General features: G+C 42.4%; 1 protein-coding gene and 1 long non-coding RNA gene across 2 annotated transcripts in view; both read left to right on the forward strand.

Annotated features, from left to right (window-relative positions):
* LOC309535930 (serine protease inhibitor A3M-like) overlaps window positions 1-21885 on the forward strand; it is a gene marked incomplete at both ends in the record, with an annotated part of 49453 nt that extends 27568 nt beyond the window's left edge. Inside the window, 3 exons of the mRNA XM_082229433.1 lie at window positions 14002-14135; window positions 14764-14911; window positions 21694-21885. Of these exons, the coding sequence (XP_082085559.1) occupies window positions 14002-14135; window positions 14764-14911; window positions 21694-21885 (474 nt within the window). The remainder of the gene's footprint in view (window positions 1-14001; window positions 14136-14763; window positions 14912-21693) is intronic.
* LOC309535688 lies at window positions 1328-12530 on the forward strand. Its single transcript, XR_014221345.1, has 3 exons — window positions 1328-1418; window positions 7242-7296; window positions 12429-12530. It is a non-coding gene; the product is annotated as an uncharacterized lncRNA (long non-coding RNA).
* Window positions 21886-26499: the final 4614 nt, after the last annotated feature.

A 26499-nucleotide genomic window follows, 5' to 3' on the forward strand; every position in this document is an offset into this window, starting at 1 on the left:
TCAGCGAAAGCCTGCATTCGCCTCATAGGACGCACACAGATTTCCCATTCATTTTTGGAGGGGGGAAAGTGCGTCCTATAGGGCAAAAAATATGGTACTTTACAACTGGTTTTAAAGAGAATTAATTGCTGAAATCTTTAACATGGACCAATGCTTACTCTTACACTATAGTTTATATTCAGAAACCAATGAACCTCTTAACTTCAGAACAGAGTTTGTATCATATCTCAAATTGCCTGATCAACCTGGACTATTGATAACCATCATCTCGACTATACTTGTTACACAGACGGCTCAAAGGAACTTAACGGTAGAATTAAAAACATGAGCATAAATAAAAATAAGCAGGTTTTGACATCCTAAAAACTCTGTTGATGCAGCGGACAGCCTTCTTCAACCAACTGGGAATCCCACAGAATTGCAAATATTGAATTAGATGGGAAAGTGGCTCTTTGAGGCTGAGTTAGTCAACATTGTGTCACTGTAGTCATTGTTCTCAAAAAATGAACCTGCTCTGAAAGTCCATTGTCCCTAGTTAAACCTTCCTGATTAATCATCTTTGATTGACTGACTACCTGCTCATACTACTTTTTATTATTATTATTTCTTCCTACAAATCTATTTAAGATCAGATCTTAGCATTGCTCATCTCTCCATTGCTGTTTTGCTCCAGCTACAGGTCCTTTGTGGGGAGTGTTTCTGCAGGATCACATGGGTCTCCAAATATACATGTCTGTCCGACCATCCCTCCCATTAACAATGGTCACCCTCTGGTTAAAAGTGACAACAACTGGCCCTACTTAAAAAAACCCCAAAGTAAAATTGACTTGGGCAGAATATTCTACAATCAGGTTATTTCAGCAGCTGGCAGCTATAATGTTTTGTTTTCATCTTTGCTGTGCTGTTTACTGGGGGATGAAAGTACCACAGTCAGATCCTCCACACCAAGGGAGTCTTTAGCATATGTGCCACCGGGGTGCAAAGATCCGCCCAGCACCCCCAAATTTAGTTTAGCCCCCAAATTAACTTTTATTATGCTTATGTCAGACACCACGCTTACGCCTTATCTCTTGATTATGAAAGAAGGGGGGAGAAAGAAACAAGCTTTTTTTTTATTTGCTCATTTATTTTATAATGCACTTATACTCGTTGAGTCTGACAAGTGCCGCCGTTGTGAATGACAAGCTGGCGCAGCGCGTCTTTCATAAATGAGTGCACAAAGTTGAAAGTCCTTTAGTAAAACAGTAGGTATACATTTCGGTAATGCCCAGGTATATATGTATTTTGTTTTTCTAGCATGATCAAAATTATTTATTATTTCATAACAGGTAGATAATTAAGAGCTTAGGCAGCTTCAGCAGCGGCCCTGCTCCACACTGAACCAGCATTTGTCAAGACGTGGCTTTAACCAAACTGAGGTCAGTGAGCACATAGAGATTTCCATCATTTCCTCCTGAAACCCAGGAGAGCATTGATCACAGAAGAACAAGCAATTCAAAAAAAAAAAAAAGCTAACTAAATAAATAATGCATGAATTATGCCAAATGTTTTAAAATGTCAAACTGGCATTTTCCATTGTGCAGAAGCTGAGGGTCACATCAACAGCTACATCTGCCTAGAATTCAATTAACCTTCCCACCAGAAACTCATCCCAGTTATGCGTCCTGATCTTGCTGAGAGCATTGAAGCTATAACACTTCCGTGTTCTGATGAATACTTATCAGATGCTCTACCCTCCATGCTTATCTCATCTTCCTATATGTGTTCTGTGCCCATTTAGATTGCAAGCGTGCATACTCTGCCTGTAACGCTTGTTCTGTTTGTTCTGCTAGTTTCACTGTCCATTAGTTCCACTTTTCCCTATTTTTGTGCCAGCCTATTATACCAGTATATCAACTTAGTAGAGTTCCACACAACCCTATATCCTCGATGTATCTAGTTTCCCCCTTCTCCTAATTTAGTTAGGTACCTTCAGCAATGAGCAATGTTTGCCTCCTTGGCAGCCCAGTGAGGCATCTGGCCTTTTCTCCTTCTGCTGGCAGCTATGAATCATGCTTAATTTAACCTTGAGAGAGCAGAACCTAGTATTCAAATAATTTCAATCAATAGTGGGGGGCTTCAGACATGCTTCACATTCATTCCCAAAACAACAACAACAAACATATGGTTACATGAAACATACTCAATAAACACACAAGACGTAACTGGCTGTACTTTTGAATAAATAAGGTATACTGTTCATTGACCCTGATGTTGGGAAAGATGGAGGGCACAAGGAGAAGGGGATGACAGAGGACGAGATGGTTGGACAGTGTTCTTGAAGCTACTAGCATGAGTCTGACCAAACTGCAGGAGGCAGTGGAAGACAGGAGTGCCTGGTGTGCTCTGGTCCATGGGGTCACGAAGAGTCGGACACGACTAAACGACTAAACAACAACAACAACATTCATTGTATCAAATTGTAGATTTCAACGGAAGTCTCATAAAGTCCAATGGAAAAAGCAGAAGACCCAGTGGATCAGTTCATTCTCTAGTCAGTTCATGCATAAGGTTCATACAATGAATAGTATACCTTATTTATTCAAAAGTACAGCCAGTTACATCTTGTGTGTTTATTGAATATTTATCACATCCATACCCATCTGCCTTCCAGCTTGGCCATAGCACCCAAACTGCCTTGGCTGCCCAGTTGGAAGAGAGATGGCAGTGGGAGGGGGTGCAGAGCATGACCTTGTTGGCTCTCCTGGACCTCTCTGAGGTTGTTGAACACAGTAGCTTTCTGGATTGGCCCGGGGAGATGGGGGATGGGAGCACTGTATTGTTGCACCCCACCCAGTCTCTGAGCTTCAGCCTTCCACGTTCTGCTGCTGCTGGAACCAATTAGATCAGGGCTTGTTTACTGTCGGATTTCTCAAGCCTTATCAGAGGAAACTGGCCACTCTCCAGGCACTCGGCTTGAGCTCCTGGCTGACCTCCTCGTCTGCGTCTCCCGGCAGGATACAGGCTAGGTCACTATCGGCGATCCTCCTCAAGCGTGAGAAGTACACACCACTCTTCCCTCCTCCCTGCCTCCCCCAGGGAGGGGAAAGAGACAGACAGAAATGTATTTACATGTCTTTATTTCTGTCTTTGCAGCAGTACAGAGAAACGCGTCTGTACTCATCAGACTCCAACAGCAGAGAGATAAACTCCACCCCTGTACTTCCAGTACAGGTCAGATGACACTCTGAGCTAACATCCAGTGCTCAGTACAGTGAATAGACTGTCCCTTTGTTCCCATGGTACAGTCCCAAACATCAACATCCTGCTTTGTTTTCCAGCCACCTGCAGCTCGCTCTCGCATTGCTGCTTTTCCGTAACATACTCCCCCAAAAGTATCAATGTGCGTTGCGAGCAAAGCGTGATCCAGAGAAGAAAACAAACAGTTGTTATACATATAACACTCCCCTGTTGTTTCAGTTCCACCCTTGGAACTCCCCGCCACTGGTTTCCCCAGTGTACCTCTCTGGTTGTCTGGCTTCCAAGGAATGAGTGCATCTGCATTACCTTGGCTTGCAACTCTCTGTTGTGTCTTTGTCTCTGACTTAGACACAGCTTCAACCTGTCTTGAGTTGTTAACAATAGCAACACATGCAACAGCTAAGTTAGCAAGCTTTTTTGAATACCTCTTGGGTGGTACACCCTTTGTAACTCTCTCAGACCTGCGTATGAGGTGCTGATCCTCTCTGCTCACTGGTTCAGCCTCTGGACTCTTAGGAGAACCAGTTCCAATAGTAAACAGTGGTTCTTCCTCCACCTGTGAAGGTCTATCCATTATGTGAGACTTCCTCTCAATGACTGTGTCAACTGAGCTCTGTGAGCTATCACTGTCGTTTTCATCACCACTGTAATCAGTAAAATCATCATCATCATCTGAATTGTCCTCTGTGGGAAATGTGTGAACAATTACTTTCTCCTGTTCAGGAGCACTCTCTAGAAATTTTGTGAGAATCACCTGACCAGATTCAGACAAAATTACTCTGTAGAGACCCTTCTCATATCCCACAAAAATGCCTCTGGCATTCTTTACTCCACCTGGAGCTTCTGTTCTCACTTGAGACCAAAAAACCTTAAAATAGGCAACAGAAGGTTTTCTATGGAACAGCTTCTCAAAAGGAGAACTTCCCAAATCTTTTGAAACCTTTCTCAACCACGTGTGACAATAAGACATTAATGACTCCGCCAATACTCATGTGGCTAATGTGAACTAAGCAATTGCGCATTCATCCCCTTTTGCAATTCTTTGTTCACCCTTACACAGACACCCCTGTTCCATGCTTCCGCTGAAACAGCAACCTGGTGGTTAATTCCTTTCTCATCCAGGAACTTCTGAAAATCCTGTAACAGAAAAATTGGCTTCTCATCTGTGAAGAGACAGGCAATGATAGCAGCATGCACATTTTTAACCTTGTCACAAAACTCTTTAAACCTTTCTAAGGCTTCTTGTGGTTTCTCCAATGTAAATACCCACACATAATGAGAGAAACAATCCACACACACAAGATAATATCTTGCATAGCCTCTAGATGGTGCTAGAGGACCAATCACATCAGCATACACCCGCTGAAATGCTCTGTCGACCCTAGTCACCTTCCGGGCGTCCTTGGTCACACCTGCGAGAGAAATTACGTTAGATTCAGATGAATTACATTTCATGTAATCACTTTGATCAAAAGACAACAAATACAGTCCATCTTTCTCTCTTGCAGAACGATACAACTCTCCATCTTTGAAGATCTTGCAGCTCTCATCATCATAGGACAGTTTCCTTCCTTTCTTTGCAATCTGCAAAACACTCAGCAGATTGAACTTCAACTCAGGAACCAGGTACACATTGTCTATAGTCAAGTTCACACTCTCAAGATACACAGTTCCAAACCCGGTCGCTTCCAGCTCCTGACCGTTGGCCTGTTTCACAGCGAAGTTTTGCTTCTTAAACGTCGGAAACAGACTTCTGTGTGGGGTCATGTGTTTCGTGGCTCCAGTGTCAATGACAAACGTGTTCTCCACTTCTGGTGTGGTTCCTTTCGACATCAAAGCCTTTTCAGGTTTCACCTGGGACTTGGTACGACTTTTGCCTGACGCCTCAGGCTTTGCAGAGCTCCCCTTTGCTCCTTTCTGCTGACGTGGCTTCTTACAGTTCCGCTGAAGATGCCCAGTCTGTCCACAATTGTAACACCGGACAGCGCTCAAAGCTACAGACTGCTCTCCTGTAGCAACAGCAGCGGGGGAGTCAGAACTCCGTGCCTCTCTCCCCCTGTCTTTCACATCCAGTGCAGCAAGTCGATCGTGTTCATTCAGAACCACGGCGCACACTCTCTCCGATGTGAGGTCCGCGGCCGGTAGGGAACCAAGCTGACTGGCAACCGTTTTATAAGTCCGATTAAGGGTGTTTATAATCATGAAGCAAAAGACCTCCTCTTGTAGAGGGAAATTGCGTTCCGCCATCTGCTGGCGCAGGAACTTCATCTCTGTCAAATGCGCTTGCACGTCTCCATCAGGCGCAAGCCTCAGATTGGTCAGCTTTTCAAAATGCAGCAACGCTGAAGAACCAGCATCTCTCTGATGTGTTCTACGCAGCGTCTCCCAAATCTCTCGCCTGTTATCTAAATTCCGGATATTCACGAGCTGGTCATCCGAGACACACAGAATTATAGCCGTCCTGGCTTTCACAATTTGTGAATTCCAACCTGGCGTTGGTGCTGCTGGAATGGGGTTCTCAATCACCCCAAAAATCCTCTGATTCTGTAGCAGGGCTTTCATCTTTATAGACCAAGATGAATAATTGTCATTAGTCAGGGGAGGTGGGTAAGGTAAGCCTCCCCTCTTCTTGGCATCCATTTTGAATCCAAGCCTCAGCTCTCCCTCTCGAGCCTGTAAAATTCCAAGAGTCACTCTTGGTTGTTTACTGCCTTCTCTTACTTGGCAGATAAACCGCAAGCTGCTTAAAAGTACTTGCACAGAACAGCGAGATAGTAAAAACACTTTCCGTGTTTCAGCCCCAGCCAGTAAGTTTCCACTCCACTGACTTCCCGTTGCTTAGCAACTGTGCATACCAGCGTTATCTAGGTATGCAAACTATTCGGCTGTTTCTCTGCCAGTGCTGGTTTCAGCCAAACACAGACACTTTAGTGAACCGAAGATTGCTTCTTAACGCGTTCACTTCACAGCCATAAATTCTCCATACCTTTGGGGCTCCGTTGTTTGGCATTCACTTCGCCTCAATGCCCAGCCGTCTGTGTAGCTTCCAGCTGCACGTAGTTTTATCTTTCTTCCCTTGGTGCAGAGGATGAAGAACGATCCATCAACCTCTCATGCAGATTTCAATGGATCAGAACCACCGGCATTGCTACCAGATGTCGGATTTCTCAAGCCTTATCAGAGGAAACTGGCCACTCTCCAGGCACTGCTCTAATTGGCTGCTGCAGTGGTAGTTGGTTAGCTACCTGTTCTGATCCGATTGGATCCAGATGACCATGTCTACATGGGCTCGACACAGCTATGCCACTGCATCCAATTCCAGTGAGTTGAAGTTTGATCCTGGGATTTAGGACAGTGGAGCCCCCTGGGAATGGGGAATCTTATCAGTGGAACGGACAATGTATTACAATTCAGTGGGATTAAAGGGAGGATGTGCAGAGTAGCAGTCCCTCTGGAAAAGCAAATAAAATAAAAATCTTTAGAACAGAAACGAGTTTTCAGTTCCTTTCAAACTGATCCAAATGATGAAACCTTTAACTTGGACCCAGGTCTACCCTTGCAATTTAATTTATATATTCAGTGATCAAGAAAACTGTTGGTTTCCGATCAGAAATTAGTGGCTATCTGGCACAGCATCCTTTTCTCAGTGAGGTCAACTGGAAGCCTCTGGCAAATCAGCAAGCACAAGAGTACTCTTCCCTCTTGGGTTCAAACAATTTGTGTTCAGAAGCATACTGCCTCTGAAAGTGAAGGCAAAGCATAGCCATCATGGTTGGTGGCCATTGACAGCCCTCTCCTCCATGAATTTTTCTAATCCTATTTTAAGGCCATCCAAGTTGGTGTTCTTTACTGTCTCTTGAGGGAGCAAGTTCCATAGTTGAACTGTGTGCTGAGAGAAGAAGTCCTTTCTTTTATCGGTCCTGAACCTTCCCCATTCAGTTTCTCACTCGCCTTTTCTCTAAACAAAAAAGTCCCACATGCTGCAATTTTTCTTCATACAGGAGCTGCTCTTCGTCATTTCTGAACCTGTTCTGCCTCTGCAGTATCCATTTTGAGGTGAGGCAGCCAGAACCGTACACAATATTCCAAATCATCTTGGGGGGAAAGTACAAGTGGAGTGCCACAGGATTCTTTTCTGGGTTCATTGTTGCTCAACATTTTTATAAATGGCCTGAATGAAGGCATTGAGGGGGAAGCTAATCAAATCTTCAGATGGTTCCAATCTGGTAGGGGGAGCTAATGTCACTGAAGATATAATTGGCATTCAAGATTTCCCTAACAGATTGGAGTGCTCAGCCCAAACTAACCAAGTGAATTGTAATAAAGATAGATTTCAGGTTCTGTACTTAGGCAGGAAGAAACAGCTGCAAAAAAATAAGATAGGAACACCTGGCTTGCCTGTAGTATATGTGAAAAAGAACTAGGGGTCTTCATAGATGAAGCGGGGGGGGGGGGGAGCTAATGCTATTCTAGGTTGAATCAACAGAAGAACAGTGTCCAAATCAAGAAAAGCATACAGTCGTACCTTGGAAGTCAAACAGAATTCGTTCCAGAAGTTGAAAAGTTTGACTTTCAAAGTGCAGCTTCTGATTGGCTGCAGGAGGCTCCTATTTATTTATTTATTCTATTTATGAAAAAGCAACATTTCCCTCTTCTTACACAGCTCAGTAGTTAGGCCACATCTATTTTTTCCCCTTCCAAATAATGACCTCATGAACTTAATGGTTGCTGATGTGGCTAGTTAGCTGTTCTGATCTAATTGGCTGCTGCAGGAGGAGGGAGATGCTATCCGGAGTTATAAATTGAAAGCAACTGGAAAAAAACCTGCTTTTCAAGCAAGACGGGAGTCTCGGAATCTCAGCCCAAACAATCAAGCATCAAGTGCCAAGCGGCACTTGGGAACACTTCCAGAAAACCCAGGTCTGTACAAAAGGGATGGGCTCTGTCTGAACCTGAATGGGAAAAGACAGTTTAAAATGATTGCCGGGGGGGAGTGTGAAGGATCTGAAGAGTGCCTGGTTCAGAATAAATCATCCATTAGGGATGAGGGTGAAAATGTTTATGATACCTTAAAGGAATAGTCCTAGGTGATAAATCTGCAGGATCACTTACTGTAACAACATTCCAAGGAAGCCAAAGCACTGTAGGGCAAAACACAAATGCCAAAAACATTTGGCAGAAGACACAGTTTACACATGTTTATATACTAATGCTATCGGCCTATGAGCCAAGTGGGAGACAATTCAACACCCGTAATATAAAAATACTGGACTTTACCCTCATCTTAGCTCTCACCTGGGATAAAACAATCACTCCCCTCTGTCTCCCAAACAGGGAACGGTTTCATGTTGGGTCAGCCTCTTACTCGAGGGCCTGAAAATACCATGTCTTTCTATGTACATTCAACACCAGTTTCTTTTTTTTTTCTTTTTTTGAATTTCTTTTTATTGAATTTCACTTAGATAACCAAAAGAAAAAATAAAACAACAGTTACAGAAAAAAGAATAAGGAAAAAAAAATATCCATGCACAACACAAGAATAACATCAATTTCTGTTACATTTCCTTGTCTTATTCCTTGAATCCTTATATCTTTACCTATTTAGATCTTTTCTCTACACACCTGTTGACCTCCTTCCCTCCTGATTTCGGGCTTCTTGCAGCTAAAAGTTGTTATGGTTTATGCGTCATAAGATTTATATCAAACCGGCAGTAGTTTTTAAGTTTCTATAGTTTCCTTCAATATATGCCATAAATTTATTCCAATCGCTAATAAACTTTGTATTTTTTTGGTTTCTAATTTTTGGGGTCATTTTTGCTAATTCAACATATTCAAATAATTTTGTTTGCCAATCTCTGACCGTTGGGATATTTGGACTTTTCCAGTTCTGTGCAATTAATATTCTGGCCGCTACTGTCGAATATTGGAATAGTGTTTTATCCTCTTTTTTAAATTTCACCCCCTATTATTCCTAATAAAAAGGCCTCTGGTCTTTTAGGGAAAATGTATTTAAATATTTTTTTTTAACTCATTATAAATCAGATCCCAAAATTTCTTCATTTCCTCACAAGTCCACCACATATGGTAGAAATTGCCCTCTTTAATTTTACACTTCCAGCAGGCCTTATTTCCTGATTTGTACATTTTTCCTAATTTTGCTGGTGTGATGTACCACCTATACATCATCTTTTCTAAATTTTCTCTAAGTGTGATGCATGCCATAAATTTCATTCCACAACTCCATAATTTCGACCACTTTTCATATTCTATATTGTATCCCAAATCCATTGCCCATTTTATCATAACCTCCTTTATTTCTTCATCTTTAGTGTCCCATTCCAATAATATATCATACATTTTGGATAATAACTTGGTTTTGCCTTCAATTATTTCAATCTGAAATTTAGATTTTTTCTCACTTATCCCTACTTTTTTATTTTCCATCCATATTGCGTTTATTTGATGATACTGCAGCCAGCCTGTTAATTTGTCTTTCAACTCTTCATATGTTCTCAATTTCCAGCCACTTACTGATCTTATCAGTAGGTCTTCGTAGGTCAATCTTTCTCCCTCCATAATTGCTTTTTTGGTTGTTAATATGTCAACTGGTGATAACCACCAGGGTGTCTTCCATTCTAAAAGTTTTTTATTTTTCTCCCAAACTTCATATAGTGGCCCTCTAATAATGTGACTTGAAAACCCTTTATGTACCTTTTCTTTATTTAGCCACAGGTAGGCATGCCAGCCGAACCTATTGTTGAAACCTTCTAGGTCTAGCAGGTCAGTATTTTCCAAATTGATCCAATCTTTGATCCAACAAAGGCAGGAAGCCTCGAAGTATAATTTCAAATTTGGCACCGAGAATCCCCCTCTTTCTTTTCGATCTGTAAGTAATTTGAATCTTATTCTCGGTCTTTTCCCTTGCCATATAAATTTCGAAAGAGTTTTCTGCCAGTCCTTAAACATTGTGGAACCTCTAATCATAGGAATGTTTTGAAACAAGAATAACATTCTTGGGAGTATGTTCATTTTTACTGCCGCCATCCTTCCCGACCACGAAAGCTTCACTCTATTCCACGTATCTAGATCTTTTTTGACTTCCTTCCAAGTTGTCAAATAATTGTCCTGGATTAAATTTATATTTTTTGTGGTTAGCCAAATTCCTAGATATTTTATTTTTTTGGCCACCTTAATTCCATTCTGAATCTCTAATTTTTCTCTTTCATCTTTTCCCAAATTTTTAGTCAGCATTTTTGTTTTTGATTTATTCAATTTAAAACCAGATAGTTTGCCATATTCTTCTAATATTTCCAGGGCCTTACTGACACTTTTTTGCGGCTCTTCTAGGGATAGCATCAAATCATCCGCGTACGCTTTTAGTTTGTATTCTTTTGTTCCTACTTTGATCCCCCGAATCTCTGGTGTTGCTCTTATTTTGTTCGTGATTACCTCTAATACCATAATGAATAAAAGCGGGGATAGAGGGCAACCTTGTTTTGTTCCTTTTTCAATTTTAAATGAATTTGTTAAGCTGTTGTTTATAATCAATTTAGCAGATTGATTCGAAAAGATTGCATTTATTCCTTCCATAAATTCACCCTCTAGCCCTGCTTTCTCCATGCTTTTTAGTAGGAACGGCCATGAGACATTATCAAATGCCTTCTCCGCATCAATGAAAATCAGCGCCGCAGGTACTTCATTCTTACACTCTAAATATTCAATGATATTTATGGTATGCCTTACATTGTCTTTGAGTAACCTATTTGGGAGGAACCCTGCTTGATCCTTATGAATTAGATCTACTAGACATCTTTTAAGTCTGCTTGCCATTACCTCTGCGAAGATTTTGTAATCGTTATTTAATAATGATATGGGCCTATAATTTTTAATATTAAGTTTGTCCGTATCAGGTTTAGGGATCATCATGATGTGGGCCTCTTTCCATGTCTCCGGTATCCTTCCTCCTCTTAATATATTATTCATGATGTCACATAGCACTGGCGTTAATTGATTTTCTAATACTTTATAATATTTAGCTGACAGTCCATCCGGTCCCGGGGCTTTCCCTAATTTCATCTTTCTTATCACGTCCTGGACCTCTTCTACTTTTATGGGTTTATTTAATTGAGCTCTTTCTTCCTCTGTTATAGTCTTTCCGTTGCAGTCTTCTAGATATTTTTCTATTCGTATTATTTCTTCCTCTTCCTTTTTATACAATTTCTCATAATATTTGAGGAAATTTTCCTGTATTTCTTTTGGGTCTTCTATCAATTGCTCCTCCAATTTTATCTTATTTATCACATTTTGTTTTTGCCTTCTTCGCAGTTGCCAGGCTAGTAATTTACCTGTTTCGTTAGCTTCAGTCACTGAAATGGTGAGATGGAACATGCACCCAATCTTTCTTTTTCATTTTGTGTCACCAAATACAGCCTGAGAGGCAACAAAAAATAGGAACCACATGGTTCCACCTTGCTTCAACAATATCCCTGGGGCAGTTCAGTTGAGCTTGTCTGAAGGACTCAGAGATGCAATCACAAAGTTCAGGGATGATTGTTCTGGCAGCATTGATTCGAGGCCGCAGTTTTTGCTTTCTGTTATGGGCCTTCTTTGGCTTGAGATGTCTATGTCATCACTGTGGTAGCTCTGCATGAGATGAACACAGTTCAACGTCGATTGTCCAGTGACCTTGGCTATCGTGAGGACACTTGGTGTTTTGCCTTAGTAGAAAAGAACTCATACAGCTAATAAGCTAATAGACACCACCCAACTGCAAACATTCTTTATTATGTCATGGTAATGAGAAATTTTAAATGTGATTCTTTCTGTACAGACTACTTTCAGAGGAAAACAATGTCTCATACCTACCTATATGTGCTTCTTGCTGGGCTCTGTGTTTTCCCCCACTGCCACTATACTTTTGAATGCCAGGAAGACCATGGCAGTGATCTACCCTCTTTGAAGATAGCCCCAGGAAATACTGGGTTTGCCTTTAGATTATACCACCAGCTTGCTTCCGAAACTCCTCACGATAACATTTACTTTTCACCTTTGAGCATTTCCACTGCGTTTGCCATGGTGTCACTGGGAGCTGGAACCACCACTCTGGGTGACCTTTTGTCAGGACTTGGCTTTAACATTCAGATATCAGTGAGCAGGAAATACATGAAGGTTTCCGCCATCTCTTCCAGATGCTAAGCAACCCCGATGGTTAAATCCACTTGAGCATTGGGAATGCCCTATTCACAGTTGACCAAGTGCAACTCCTAGACAAGTTCTTGGATGATGCAAAAACTTTTTATGAGACAGAAGTCTTGCCAACTAATTTCAAAAATCCTGAGGAAGCTGAAAGTCAAATCAATAGCTACATTGAAAAGAAAACTGATGGGAAATTAGCTAATGTTTACAAGAAGCCTGACCCAGAGGCTGTAACGGTTCTTGTAAATTATATCTTCTTGAAAGGTAAGTCATGAGGACTTGTTTTATACACTGTTGAAAGTTCTTTTTGCTTATTCCTGCACTAAAATTCAGTAGGAAGACCTAAGATTAAATTTCCAGAAATGAAAAAAAAAAGTTGTTATTGTTCCAAAAAGTCATATTCCTTTTAGAGTTTGTGAAATGGCTTTTTACCTTAAGCATGGTCTTATTTTGGCTCTCTTCCTCCTGCTCTCTGTCTCCAATGACCTGTATGCTGTTGTTCTTTCCATAAGCCTTTTGGGAAAAACCTTTCGATTCTCAGAAGACAAAAGAAAATGACTTCTTTGTGGATGAACAAACAACAGTGACAGTCCCTATGATGAGATGATGGACTCAAGGGCATCCTGATCAAATTTGCAGATGACACCAAACTGGGAGGGGTGGCTAACACCCCAGAGGACAGGATCACACTTCAAAATGACCTTGACAGATTAGAGAACTGGGCAAAAACAAACAAGATGAATTTTAACAGGGAGAAATGTAAAGTATTGCACTTGGGCAAAAAAAATGAGAGGCACAAATACAAGATGGGTGACACCTGGCTTGAGAGCAGTACATGTGAAAAGGATCTAGGAGTCTTGGTTGACCATAAACTTGACATGAGCCAACAGTGTGACACGGCAGCTAAAAAAGCCAATGCAATTCTGGGCTACATCAATAGGAGTATAGCATCTAGATCAAGGGAAGTAATAGTGCCACTGTATTCTGCTCTGGTCAGACCTCACCTAGAGTACTGTGTCCAGTTCTGGGCACCACAATTCAAGAAGGACACTGACAAACTGGAACGTGTCCAGAGGAGGGCAACCAAAATGGTCAAAGGCCTGGAAACGATGCCTTATGAGGAACGGCTAAGGGAGCTGGGCATGTTTAGCCTGGAGAAGAGGAGGTTAAGGGGTGATATGATAGCCATGTTCAAATATATAAAAGGATGTCACATAGAGGAGGGAGAAAGGTTGTTTTCTGCTGCTCCAGAGAAGCGGACACGGAGCAATGGATCCAAACTACAAGAAAGAAGATTCCACCTAAACATTAGGAAGAACTTCCTGACAGTAAGAGCTGTTTGACAGTGGAATTTGCTGCCAAGGAGTGTGGTGGAGTCTCCTACTTTGGAGGTCTTTAAGCAGAGGCTTGACAACCATATGTCAGGAGTGCTCTGATGGTGTTTCCTGCTTGGCAGGGGGTTGGACTCGATGGCCCTTGTGGTCTCTTCCAACTCTATGATTCTATGATTCTATGAGAAAAGCCAGCTGGCTTGAGTTTTACCAAGATGAGGATTTGTCCTGTAAGGTTGTGAAGCTTCACTACAAGGGCAATGCTTCAGCATTATTTATTCTTCCTGACAAACAAGGGCAAATGGAGCAGTTGGAAAATGCTCTCAATGAAGACGTTTTGTTAAAATGGATGAATTCACTGAAACCACGGTAAGTGAGCATGCAGTCATGGAAAGAGTGTTGCACTTGAATATATCAATGCTGTTGGTTATAGCACAGTGCTGATAATGCCAAGCTTCTTCTTTGGTGATCACTCATAGCCGAGTAAGATTTTCTTCCATATACACGGTTTTAACAATGAGTCCGCAAAGTGATTGTGGAGGCCAATTCTGGATCCACAATTGCAGGTTCGATCCCTGTATGAGACAGCTGCATAGTCCTGGATTGCAGGGGTTTGGAATAGATGAACCTCAACGTCCATCCCAACTCTACAATTCTATGATCCTATGTGTGCATATATAGAGATCTTAATACATTCTTTCAGCTTTATCTAATTGTAGTCCTGCTCAGAGCACATCCATTAAAATTAGTGGAGATATTTTAGTCTTGCCTATTAATTTCAAGGGGTCTGCTCCGAGTAGGACGAGCACTGGATATAACCCCATTGTTATAAAAATCTATTTATTGTGGTCATTGGCTACTATTTTTTTTTTAATCTTGTGCTTTTAGCAATAATTGACAGCCCCTTTTAATCTAGCCATATTGTAAATTTCCATTATTTGCCTTATGCATTTTTCTCAAAGTGTACCTCACCGGCCTCTGATTCCTCTTTCAACAGGAGAATACATCTATTTCTTCCAAAGTTTTCAATCTCGGGCAGCTATTCTGTCAAAGGACTATTAATAAAAATGGGTATTACTGACATATTCACAAACAGAGCAGACCTCTCTGGATTTACTGGGAACCCTGATCTGAAGGTTTCCAAGGTAGGCTTCTCAAAATCAATCATGTTGATCCAAAGGCTCTTTATTTTATTTCACCCTACACTCTGAGTCAAATGTTTTAGAGTGCTTGCACCACAATCCCATCTCCCATGAAGAGGAGGAGCCAAAAAATACTTGGTATTCCAGCTGTGCTGATGAAGAGGCACCACAAACTGTTTGATGACAGTTGAGGAAAAGCCCCAGGTCTTCTAACAGAACTGGTGGAGAAACCCTTAAGCCCCGGCTAACATTATATAAATAACACAGCATACATAAAAACAGGCATCAATTAATTAAAATACATCCTAAAATTAATTCAGACAAATTAAAATCTGGACAAGTGGCAGTTATCAGGTTAAGACTGAGAGCGGTTAGTACTTGCCAGGACCAACTGTTTTCACTGATCATATAAGGACCTGTGAACAGGCTGGAAGGCCCCCTTCATGCTTGTTCTTATACAAAGGAAAATAATTATGCACCAAATTTGTCTTGTCTGACTTCCTCCCATGGCTTCCAATTTCAATCAATCGTCATCTTGCATATCATTATTTTTCCTCTATAAATTTCAAATCTTATTTATGAATAGATTGTCCAAATTTAAGCCATCATAAATGTTACAACCCTGCTAATGTTTTAACATATTTACAGTGTTCTTTAACATATTCTATAATTTTTTTCCAAAATTATGTGAAAAAAATTTCTCATCTTGTTGCCTAATCCTCACGGTAAATTTTGCCATTTCGGCATAGTCTATCCATTCTTCCTTCATTGGTGTACCTTCTTCTTTCCATTTTTGGGTAAACAGCATTCTGGCGGCCGTGGTAGCATACTCAAACAATCTCTTTAGGTTCTTTGGTATCTCTCCCCCCACTATTCCGAGCAAAAAGGCTTCTGGTTTTTTATGAAAGGTTATCTTAAATAGTTTTTAAAACTCATTATAAATCATTTCCCAGAAGTCTTTTGCTCTTCTACAAGTCCACCACATATGCAAAAAGGTACCGTCATTATCTTTACATTTCCAGCATACTTTTGTGGAGTTTTTATCCATCTTTGCAATCTTAACTGGGGTTAGGTACCAACAATACATCATTTTCATGTAGTTTTTTTACCTTATTTCATGCATCTACAGGTTCATTATCGTCCTGATCTATTTGTCCTCCTGTGCTCCCTGTTCTTCTTCATCTCTACTTGGTCTCTTTATCTTTAAATGTCCCCCCCCCCCTTTAATAACATTTCTGCCTCGTTTGGAAACCTACATCTTTGTTTTTTCCCTTTATAAGTAAATGAAATGCCTTCCGGATACTCCCATCTGTATCTTATTTTGTTACTTCTCAAGGTTTCTGTCAGAGCTTTATAGCTGGCTCTTTTTTTCAATATTCTCATCAGGATTTCTTTCAAGATGATCACCCTTTGGTTATCAATCTGGAACTTCTTCTCATAGTTAGTCTATAGAGTGAGCAAGGTCTCAACTAAAGGAGACTGGCAACTTAAGTTGACAGAATATGCACAACTGGCAGACTTAACATATAGAATAAGAGAAAAATAAGATTGGAAAACATTTACTGATTATATGCAAAATAACTGTGTACAGCTGAAAATGCTGGCAGCAGTAAGATAAATTCAATAATCGTTGACAGATGGAATAATGGAAAAGCAATTGAAATAATTTTTGAAAAATATACAAGATATGCAAAATGAACCATGGAAAGGGAAGAAGGGAAGTCATTGATATTTTATGTAAAACATTTAGTTGAAATTGTAAAATAGAAAATTTAATAAAAATTATATATACACCACTCAGATCCAATTCTACCCCCCCACCTCCATTGATGAAGACTCTTAACGTGAACAGATAGATAATAATTGGGAGATCTAGTCAAACATATCTCTGTTCATGCCATGCATCACAATCATGATCAAAGTAACCTTGGGCTTACTTTGAAAATGTGAGACCAGATTTCATTTTGAAAAGAGTAAAACTTGTGATGCATTTTTGAACTAAACCTAGCAATGGTGAGGAAGAAGAGAAAGTGTACAGTCCCCTGAGGACAAATTCTTGAATAACTGGAGGCGTGCACAATACACTCATGATTGGTGGGAAAGAGAGATTAATACATCATAGTTGTGAGAAATAACAACATGAATTTTGTCTCGCATACCCTCTTCTGCTTGCAAGGGCCAGGGCCATCTCAGTCTAATCATAACATATTGGCCTATGTTGGGGACTAATTCTTGAGAGTTTGTAGGGCAGCAGTTGAAGAAGGAGCAAAAAGGGTTTTCTTGTGTGTGTGTGTTTCTTGGTGGCTGATTAGCTGTTTTCCCTGTGTAAAGGTCAGAGGGGGCAGGGTTTCTTTTGAGGCAGGGGATTAGCTGTGGGAGGAGCTTATCAGAGTTTGTAGGGCAGCAGTTGAAGAAGGAGCAAAAAGGGTTTTCTTGTGTGTGTGTGTTTCTTGGTGGCTGATTAGCTGTTTTCTCTGTGTAAAGGTCAGAGGGGGCAGGGTTTCTGTTGAGGCAGGGGATTAGCTGTGGGAGGAGCTTATCAGAGTTTGTAGGGCAGCGGCGCGCGCCTAGCGGCGCGCGCAGTTATACCCATCTTTTAGATTTAGGGGAGCTAGTCTCAAACGTTTGTTGGGGGAGACCTAGGGTTTTTTTTGTGGGGGAAGTTATTTGTCCTGTCTTCAAGCTTTTTATGATGGAGGACCTCTGTAGCCACCCCCAACAACACGATCTCATGATGGAAGGGGAGGGAACAGCTGCAGTCGCCTGCGATTCCTGCGCAATGTTTGCCATCTTGCCAAACGTTGCAGGCAGCTTTACCTGCAGCAATTGCATGTTGATTGCCCTATTAAAAGACAAAGTCCAGCAACTGGAGGAACGTGTAGCTACGCTCCAAAGAATTAGAGAGCTGGAGCTCTTCTTGGAAGCAACAGAGCACACCGTCCCCACCAAGGAGGAGACAGGGGACTCCCCTGAGAAGGAGGCTTGTTCACCAACACAGGAGCCAGATATATGGAGAAACGTGACTCAAAGAAGTAGGAGGCCCAGGGTCCACTCTGATTGTCTAGAAATACACAATCGCTTTGAGGTCCTCTCCCCTAGCATGGAAGACGAAGAGCAGACTCCATTTGAGGATCTCTCCCTCATTACAGTCGATCAGGTATATGAAGACGAGCAGCAAAGTCAGTCCTCAGGGAATGTGCAGGTGACCTTGGAACGGACAGCTCACGGAAGAACCCCGACCAAACCCAAGAGGAGGCGTGTAGTGGTGATAGGGGATTCCCTACTGAGGGGAACAGAAGCAGTGATCTGTGGGCCTGACAAGATGTCTCGGGAAGTGTGCTGTCTCCCCGGGGCTAAGATCCAAGATGTAACTGAACGACTGCAAGGAATCATAAAACCCACTGACGAATACCCCTTCCTCTTGGTTCATGTGGGAACCAATGACACTGCAAGCAATAGCCTCCAGAAGATCAAAAGAGACTACGAGGCTCTCGGCAGGAAATTGAAGCAACTAAATGCACAAATTGTCATCTCGTCTGTCCTCCCAGTTGAACGACGTGGCCCAGGGAGAGAGGGGAAAATAGTGGAAGTGAACAGCTGGCTTCGCAAATGGTGTAAACAGGAACGGTTTGGATTCTTAGATCACGGACTGCAGTTTCTTGAAGATGGACTTCTGGCAAGCAATGGGCTGCACCTCACAACGGTTGGGAGAAATGTTTTTGCCAAAAATCTCAGAAACCTCATCAGGAGGGCTTTAAACTGACTAATGTGGGGGAGGGAGACAATGCTCCTGAAGGTAGGAGTCTATCAATTAATGAAGATGATCATCCAAATGTCATAGACCAAATGGAGCAAACAGCACGCGGACCTAGTGGTGGGAGGAAAAAATCCTTAAATAAGAGACACGGGGGAATGATTAATGGACTTCAATGTCTGTACACTAATGCGCAAAGCATGGGAAATAAACAAGATGAGCTTGAGCTCTTGGTACAGCAAACTAAATATGACATAATAGGCATCACTGAAACCTGGTGGGATAAGTCCCACGATTGGAATGTAATAATGGGGGGATACAATCTATTTCAGAGAAACAGACCAGACAAGAAAGGAGGAGGAGTGGCGTTATATGTCAGGGATGTGTATACCTGTGAAGAGATCCAAGATTTAGAACCTCAAAGCCAAAGTGAGAGCATTTGGGTCAAAATTAAGGGAGAGAAGAATAACAGAGACCTCATTGTGGGAGTTTACTATAGATCCCCAAGCCAAACGGAGGACATAGATAATGCCTTCCTGGAACAGATGGCCAAGCATGCAAAAGGAAGGGAGATAGTAGTAATGGGGGACTTCAATTACCCGGATATTTGTTGGACATCAAACTCAGCCAAGAGCATAAGGTCAAACAGATTCCTCACTGGCCTTGCAGACAACTTCATTGTCCAGAAAGTGGGAGAAGCAACAAGAGGAACAGCCATTTTAGATCTGGTCCTAACCAATGTTGATGACCTGGTTAGTGGGGTAGATGTGGAAGGATCATTAGGCGTGAGTGATCATGCTCTTCTGAAGTTTACTATACAGCGGAAAGGAGCAGCCAAGCATACTAGGACTCAATTTCTTGACTTTAAGAAAGCCGACTTCATAAAACTTAGGGAAGTGCTGGGTGAGATCCCATGGACAGCAATACTTAAAGGAAAGGGAGTTCATGATGGCTGGGAGTTTGTTAAGAGGGAGATAGTAAAAGCACAACGACAGGCAATACCAATGAGACGGAAACATGGAAGGTGCCTAAAGAAGCCAGGGTGGCTATCTAAAGAACTTTTAACTGAATTAAGATTAAAAAAGGATGTGTACAAAAAATGGAAAAGGGGGGAAACCACCAAAGAGGAATTCAAACAAATAGCCAGCACGTGTAGACACAAAGTCAGAAAAGCTAAAGCACAGAATGAACTCAGGCTTGCTAGAGAGGTTAAAAGCAACAAAAAAGGCTTTTATGGGTATGTTCGTAGCAAAAGGAAGAACAAAGAAACTGTGGGGTCACTCAGAGGAGAAGATGGTGAAATGCAAACAGGGGACACAGAAAGGGCTGAACTACTCAATGCCTTCTTTGCCTCAGTCTTCTCCGATAAAGAAAACAATGCCCGACCTGAAGAATTTGGAGCAAATGATTCAGCAAAGGAAACACAGCCCAGAATAACTAAGGAGATAGTACAAGAATATTTGGCTAGTTTAGATGTATTCAAGTCTCCAGGGCCAGATGAACTGCATCCAAGAGTATTAAAAGAACTGGCAGATGTGATCTCAGAACCACTGGCAGTCATCTTTGAGAATTCCTGGAGAACAGGCGAAGTCCCGGCAGACTGGAGGAGGGCAAATGTTGTCCCTATTTTCAAAAAGGGGAAAAGAGAGGACCCAAATAATTACCGCCCAGTCAGTCTGACATCAATACCAGGGAAGATTCTGGAGCAGATCATTAAGCAAACAGTCTGTGAGCACCTAGAAAGGAATGCTGTGATCACCAATAGTCAGCATGGATTTCTGAAAAATAAGTCATGTCAGACTAACCTGATCTCGTTTTTTGACAGAATTACAAGCCTGGTAGATGAAGGGAACGCAGTGGATGTAGCCTACCTTGATTTCAGCAAGGCATTTGACAAGGTGCCCCATGATATTCTTGTAAAGAAGCTGGTAAAATGCGGTCTTGACTATGCTACCACTCAGTGGATTTGTAACTGGCTGACTGACCGAACCCAAAGGGTGCTCATCAATGGTTCCTCTTCATCCTGGAGAAGAGTGACTAGTGGGGTGCCACAAGGTTCTGTCTTGGGCCCGGTCTTATTCAACATCTTTATCAACGACTTGGATGATGGTCTCAAGGGCATCCTGATCAAATTTGCAGATGACACCAAACTGGGAGGGGTGGCTAACACCCCAGAGGACAGGATCACACTTCAAAACGACCTTGACAGATTAGAGAACTGGGCAAAAACAAACAAGATGAATTTTAACAGGGAGAAATGTAAAGTATTGCACTTGGGCAAAAAAAATGAGAGGCACAAATACAAGATGGGTGACACCTGGCTTGAGAGCAGTACATGTGAAAAGGATCTAGGAGTCTTGGTTGACCACAAACTTGACATGAGCCAACAGTGTGATGCGGCAGCTAAAAAAACCAATGCAATTCTGGGCTGCATCAATAGGTGTATAGCATCTAGATCAAGGGAAGTAATAGTGCCACTGTATTCTGCTCTGGTCAGACCACACCTGGAGTACTGTGTCCATTTCTGGGCACCACAATTCAAGAGGGACACTGACAAACTGGAACGTGTCCAGAGGAGGGCAACCAAAATGGTCAAAGGCCTGGAAACGATGCCTTATGAGGAACGGCTAAGGGAGCTGGGCATGTTTAGCCTGCAGAAGAGGAGGTTAAGGGGTGATATGATAGCCATGTTCAAATATATAAAAGGATGTCACATAGAGGAGGGAGAAAGGTTGTTTTCTGCTGCTCCAGAGAAGCGGACACGGAGCAATGGATCCAAACTACAAGAAAGAAGATTCCACCTAAACATTAGGAAGAACTTCCTGACAGTAAGAGCTGTTCGACAGTGGAATTTGCTGCCAAGGAGTGTGGTGGAGTCTCCTTCTTTAGAGGTCTTTAAGCAGAGGCTTGACAACCATATGTCAGGAGTGCTCTGATGGTGTTTCCTGCTTGGCAGGGGGTTGGACTCGATGGCCCTTGTGGTCTCTTTCAACTCTATGATTCTATGATTCTATGATTGTCTCGCTGGTAGGTTTTTCATGAAGCTGTTCTGAATGTCGACGAGGCTGGCACTGAAGCTGCAGCTGCCACTGCAGTGGAAGCAGTTCGCCGGAGCATGCATTTTCTAGTGAGGTTCAACACGCCCTTCCTCGTTCTTCTCTTCCATGACATCACCAAATCTATCTTGTTCATGGGAAGAGTTGCAAACCCTCAGAAGAAGTAATTACACAGCTAGGATACATTTGCATGACTTACAATTATGTTCTGGTTTAGTGTACATTGTGTATGAAATTTTATTTTGAGTTAAGGCCGCTATTGGCACAAATTATTAAACAACTGAAGGATTCATGGCATTGTTGTTGTTGTTTTAGTTTGACTAGCTATTGCTTATTGTAATTCAAATGATGTTTGCCCAAGGTGGACTTGAAGTGCTTGAAACCCAAGAGCGATTTCACACATATGTCGTCATTATTTTATTTATTATTTTAATTTATTATGAACATTCACAGCCTGACCTTCATCTTGGGTGGCATAAAAAACAACAAAAATACAGCACACAAGATTACCTTAAAACACAAGAATGAACACACACAAAAACTTGCATAGCAATTTTACACAATGCCGCTCTCACACTTGAACAGGGGGCGAATTTGCCACACCCTGATTCCCCTGGGAAAGAAAACACAGGTGAGCTCCCTCAGAGGTGCTGTGCTGCTAACCCATGTGCAAGCTGTTGGAAAAACACCCACCCGGGAGGCTTGCCAGCTCCCAGACCCACCGGAGCATTTATCCGGAGGTCCACACTCTGGCTGGAACCCAGGAATCCTCAGTCCAGAGAGACCATTAATAAGCGACTTCTCCCTTGTGAGAAAAGCACACTCACTTCCTCCTGGCAACCCATCAGAAGAAAAAGGCAGTCCGTAGTCTCCAGGCTACTTTATTAAAACTGCATACAAAAGCATGGCTGCTCGTCTTGAGCAGTACAGCCTTAGAGTCTCCGACTCAACACTGCTTCAATCCAGAAGCGGAAGAAGCACTCAGCAAACTCCACCCGGTTAGACTGAGTACTCTGAGAACTGACTCAGACTTCCTGTCCCACGGTCAGTAACATCACCTGATGTAAACAACCCAGCTGCTTCCTGGCAGCTTGTGAGAACTGAAATCCCAACACAAGCATGGGTCGAATATGGAGGTGGAGGAGCAGACCCCCTTTTCAGCCCTGCTCCTCCCCAAACATGCCAGTCTCCACTTCAGTGTGCCCTCCTTCCCTATGCAGGATGGGCTTTTGCAAAGAACTGCATAGGAATTTTGGAGGGAGCCCCTAATTTGCCTGGGACTCCTCTTTTTCACCTACTTCATCCTGCTGGGAGTACTTTGTTGTACTGGTGTATTTTTTTCTAAATAATTTTTATTAATTTTTCATTAATAACAGTCCAATACAGCAGGGGGGAAAACAGAACGAAACCGACCTGGGTCCTTAAGAGACACGATGGGCCTGCAGGATACTAGATGGTTCCTGTGGTCGGAGAGAAATAAACTAGACGACAACCAAAGTAACTTAAAGCGAAGCAGCTGTGAAGCCTGACCTTTATTTTGATAGAAAGCAACTGCTATGGCTTTCTATCAAAATAAAGGTCAGGCTTCACAGCTGCTTCGCTTTAAGTTACTTTGGTTGTCGTCTAGTTTATTTCTCTCCGACCACAGGAACCATCTATGGCCCCCTTCATGGATCACTGCCTTGCCGTGGCGAAGGGGCTTGAAGAACTCAGAGAAGCTATGAACTACGCCGAGCAGGGCACACAAGATGAATAGGTCATAGTGGAGAGTTTTGACCAAACGTGATCCACCTGGAGTAGGAATCGGCAAGCCACTCCAGTATCCCTGCCAAGAAAACTCCATGGACAAAGACAACAGGCATATAAAAGTTATGACACTGGAAGATGAGCCCCTCAGGTCGGAAGGTGTCCAACATGCTACTGGGGAAGAGCGGAGGACAAGTACAAGTAGATCCAGAGCTGATGAAGCGGCTGGGCCAAAGCCGAAAGGACGCTCAGTTGTGGATATGCATGGAAGCGAAAGGAAAGTCCAATGCTGTAAAGAAAAATATTGCATAGGAACCTGGAATGTAAGAACCATGAACCTGGGTAAGTTGGATGTGGTCAAAAATGAGATGGCAAGAATAAATATTGACATCCTGGGCATCAGTGAGCTAAAATGGACGGGAATGGGCGAATTCAGTTCGGATGACTACCATATCTACTACTGTGGGCAAGAAACCCGTAAGAGAAATGGAGTGGCCCTCATAGTCAACAAAAGAGTGGCGAAAGCTGTACTGGGATGCAGTCTCAAAAATGATAGAATGATCTCGATACGAATCCAAGGCAGACCTTTTAACATCACAGTAATCCAAGTTTATGCACCAACTACTGGTGCTGAAGAAACTGAAATTGACCAGTTCTATGAAGACTTACAAAACCTTATCGAAGTGACACCAAAGAAGGATGTTCTGCTCATTATAGGGGATTGGAATGCTAAAGTAGGGAATCAAGAGATAAAAGGAACAACTGGCAAGTTTGGCCTTGGAGATCAAAACGAAGCAGGGCAAAGGCTAATAGAGTTCTGTCAAGAGAACAAGCTGGTCATCACAAACACGCTTTTCCAACAACACAAGAGACGACTCTACACATGGACATCCCCAGATGGGCAACATCGAAATCAGATTGATTATATTCTCTGCAGCCAAAGATGGAGAAGCTCTATACAGTCAGCAAAAACAAGACCTGGAGCTGACTGTGGCTCAGATCATCAGCTCCTTATAGCAAAATTCAAGCTGAAACTGAAGAAAGTAGGAAAAACCACTGGACAGGTAAGATACAATCTAAACCAAATCCCTTATGAATACACAGTGGAAGTGAGGAACAGGTTTAAGGATTTAGATTTGCTGGACAGAGTGCCTGAAGAACTATGGATGGAGGCTCGCAACATTATACAGGAGGCAGCAACTAAAACCATCCCAATGAAAAAGAAATGCAAGAAAGCAAAGTGGCTGTCCAACGAGGCCTTACAAATAGCGGAGGAGAGAAGGCAAGCAAAATGCGAGGGAGATAGTGAAAGATACAGGAAATTGAATGCAGATTTCCAAAGAACAGCAAGGAGAGACAAGAAGGCCTTCTTAAACGAGCAATGCAAAGAAATAGAGGAAAGCAACAGAATGGGAAGAACCAGAGATCTGTTCAAGAAAATCGGAAATATGAAAGGAACATTTCGTACAAAGATTACCATAATAAAGGACAAAAGTGGTAAAGATCTAACTGAAGCAGAAGACATCAAGAAGAGGTGGCAAGAATACACAGAGGAATTATACCAGAAAGATATGGATGTCTCGTACACCCCAGGTAGTGTGGTTGCTGACCTTGAGCCAGACATCCTGGAGAGTGAAGTCAAATGGGCCTTAGAAAGCACTGCAAATAACAAGGCCAGTGGAAGTGATGGTATTCCAGCTGAACTGTTTAAAATTTTAAAAGATGATGCTGTTAAGGTGCTACACTCAATATGCCAGCAAGTTTGGAAAACTCAGCAGTGGCCAGAGGATTGGAGATCAGTCTACATTCCAATCCCAAAGAAAGGCAGTGCCAAAGAATGCTCCAACTACCGCACAATTTCACTCATTTCACATGCTAGCAAGGTTATGCTTAAAATTCTACAAGGAAGGCTCAAGCAGTATGTGGACCGAGAACTCCCAGAAGTGCAAGTTGGATTTAGAAGAGGCAGAGGAACCAGAGACCAAATTGCAAACATGCGCTGGATTATGGAGAAAGCCAGAGAGTTCCAGAAAGACATCTACTTCTGCTTCATTGACTATGCAAAAGCCTTTGACTGTGTTGACCACAGCAAACTATGGCAAGTTCTTAAAGAAATGGGAGTGCCTGATCACCTCATCTGTCTCCTGCGAAATCTCTATGTGGGACAAGAAGCTACAGTTAGAACTGGATATGGAACAACTGATTGGTTCCAAATTGGGAAAGGAGTACGGCAAGGCTGTATATTGTCTCCCTGCTTATTTAACTTATATGCAGAATTCATCATGCGAAAGGCTGGGCTGGATGAATCCCAAGCCGGAATTAAGATTGCCGGAAGAAATATCAACAACCTCAGATATGCAGATGACACAACCTTGATGGCAGAAAGTGAAGAGGAATTAAATAACCTTTTAATGAGGGTGAAAGAGGAGAGCGCAAAATATGGTCTGAAGCTCAACATCAAAAAAACGAAGATCATGGCCACTGGGCCCATCAACTCCTGGCAAATAGATGGGGAAGAAATGGAGGCAGTGAGAGATTTTACTTTCTTGGGCTCCATGATCAGTGCAGATGGTGACAGCAGTCACGAAATTAAAAGACGCCTGCTCCTTGGGAGAAAGGCGATGGCAAACCTAGACAACATCTTAAAAAGCAGAGACATCACCTTGCCAACAAAGGTCCGTATAGTAAAAGCCATGGTTTTCCCAGTAGTGATGTATGGAAGTGAGAGCTGGACCATAAAGAAGGCTGATCGCCGAAGAATTGATGCTTTTGAATTATGGTGCTGGAGGAGACTCTTGAGAGTCCCATGGACTGCAAGAAGATCAAACCTCTCCATTCTGAAGGAAATCAGCCCTGAGTGCTCACTGGAAGGACAGATCGTGAAGCTGAGGCTCCAATACTTTGGCCACCTCATGAGAAGAGAGGACTCCCTGGAAAAGACCCTGATGTTGGGAAAGATGGAGGGCACAAGGAGAAGGGGACGACAGAGATCGAGATGGTTGGATGGTGTTCTTGAAGCTACTAGCATGAGTTTG

The sequence above is a fragment of the Podarcis vaucheri genome (assembly GCF_965113315.1).
Source record: "Podarcis vaucheri genome assembly, chromosome: 1".
NCBI classification, from domain to species: Eukaryota; Metazoa; Chordata; class Lepidosauria; order Squamata; family Lacertidae; genus Podarcis; species Podarcis vaucheri.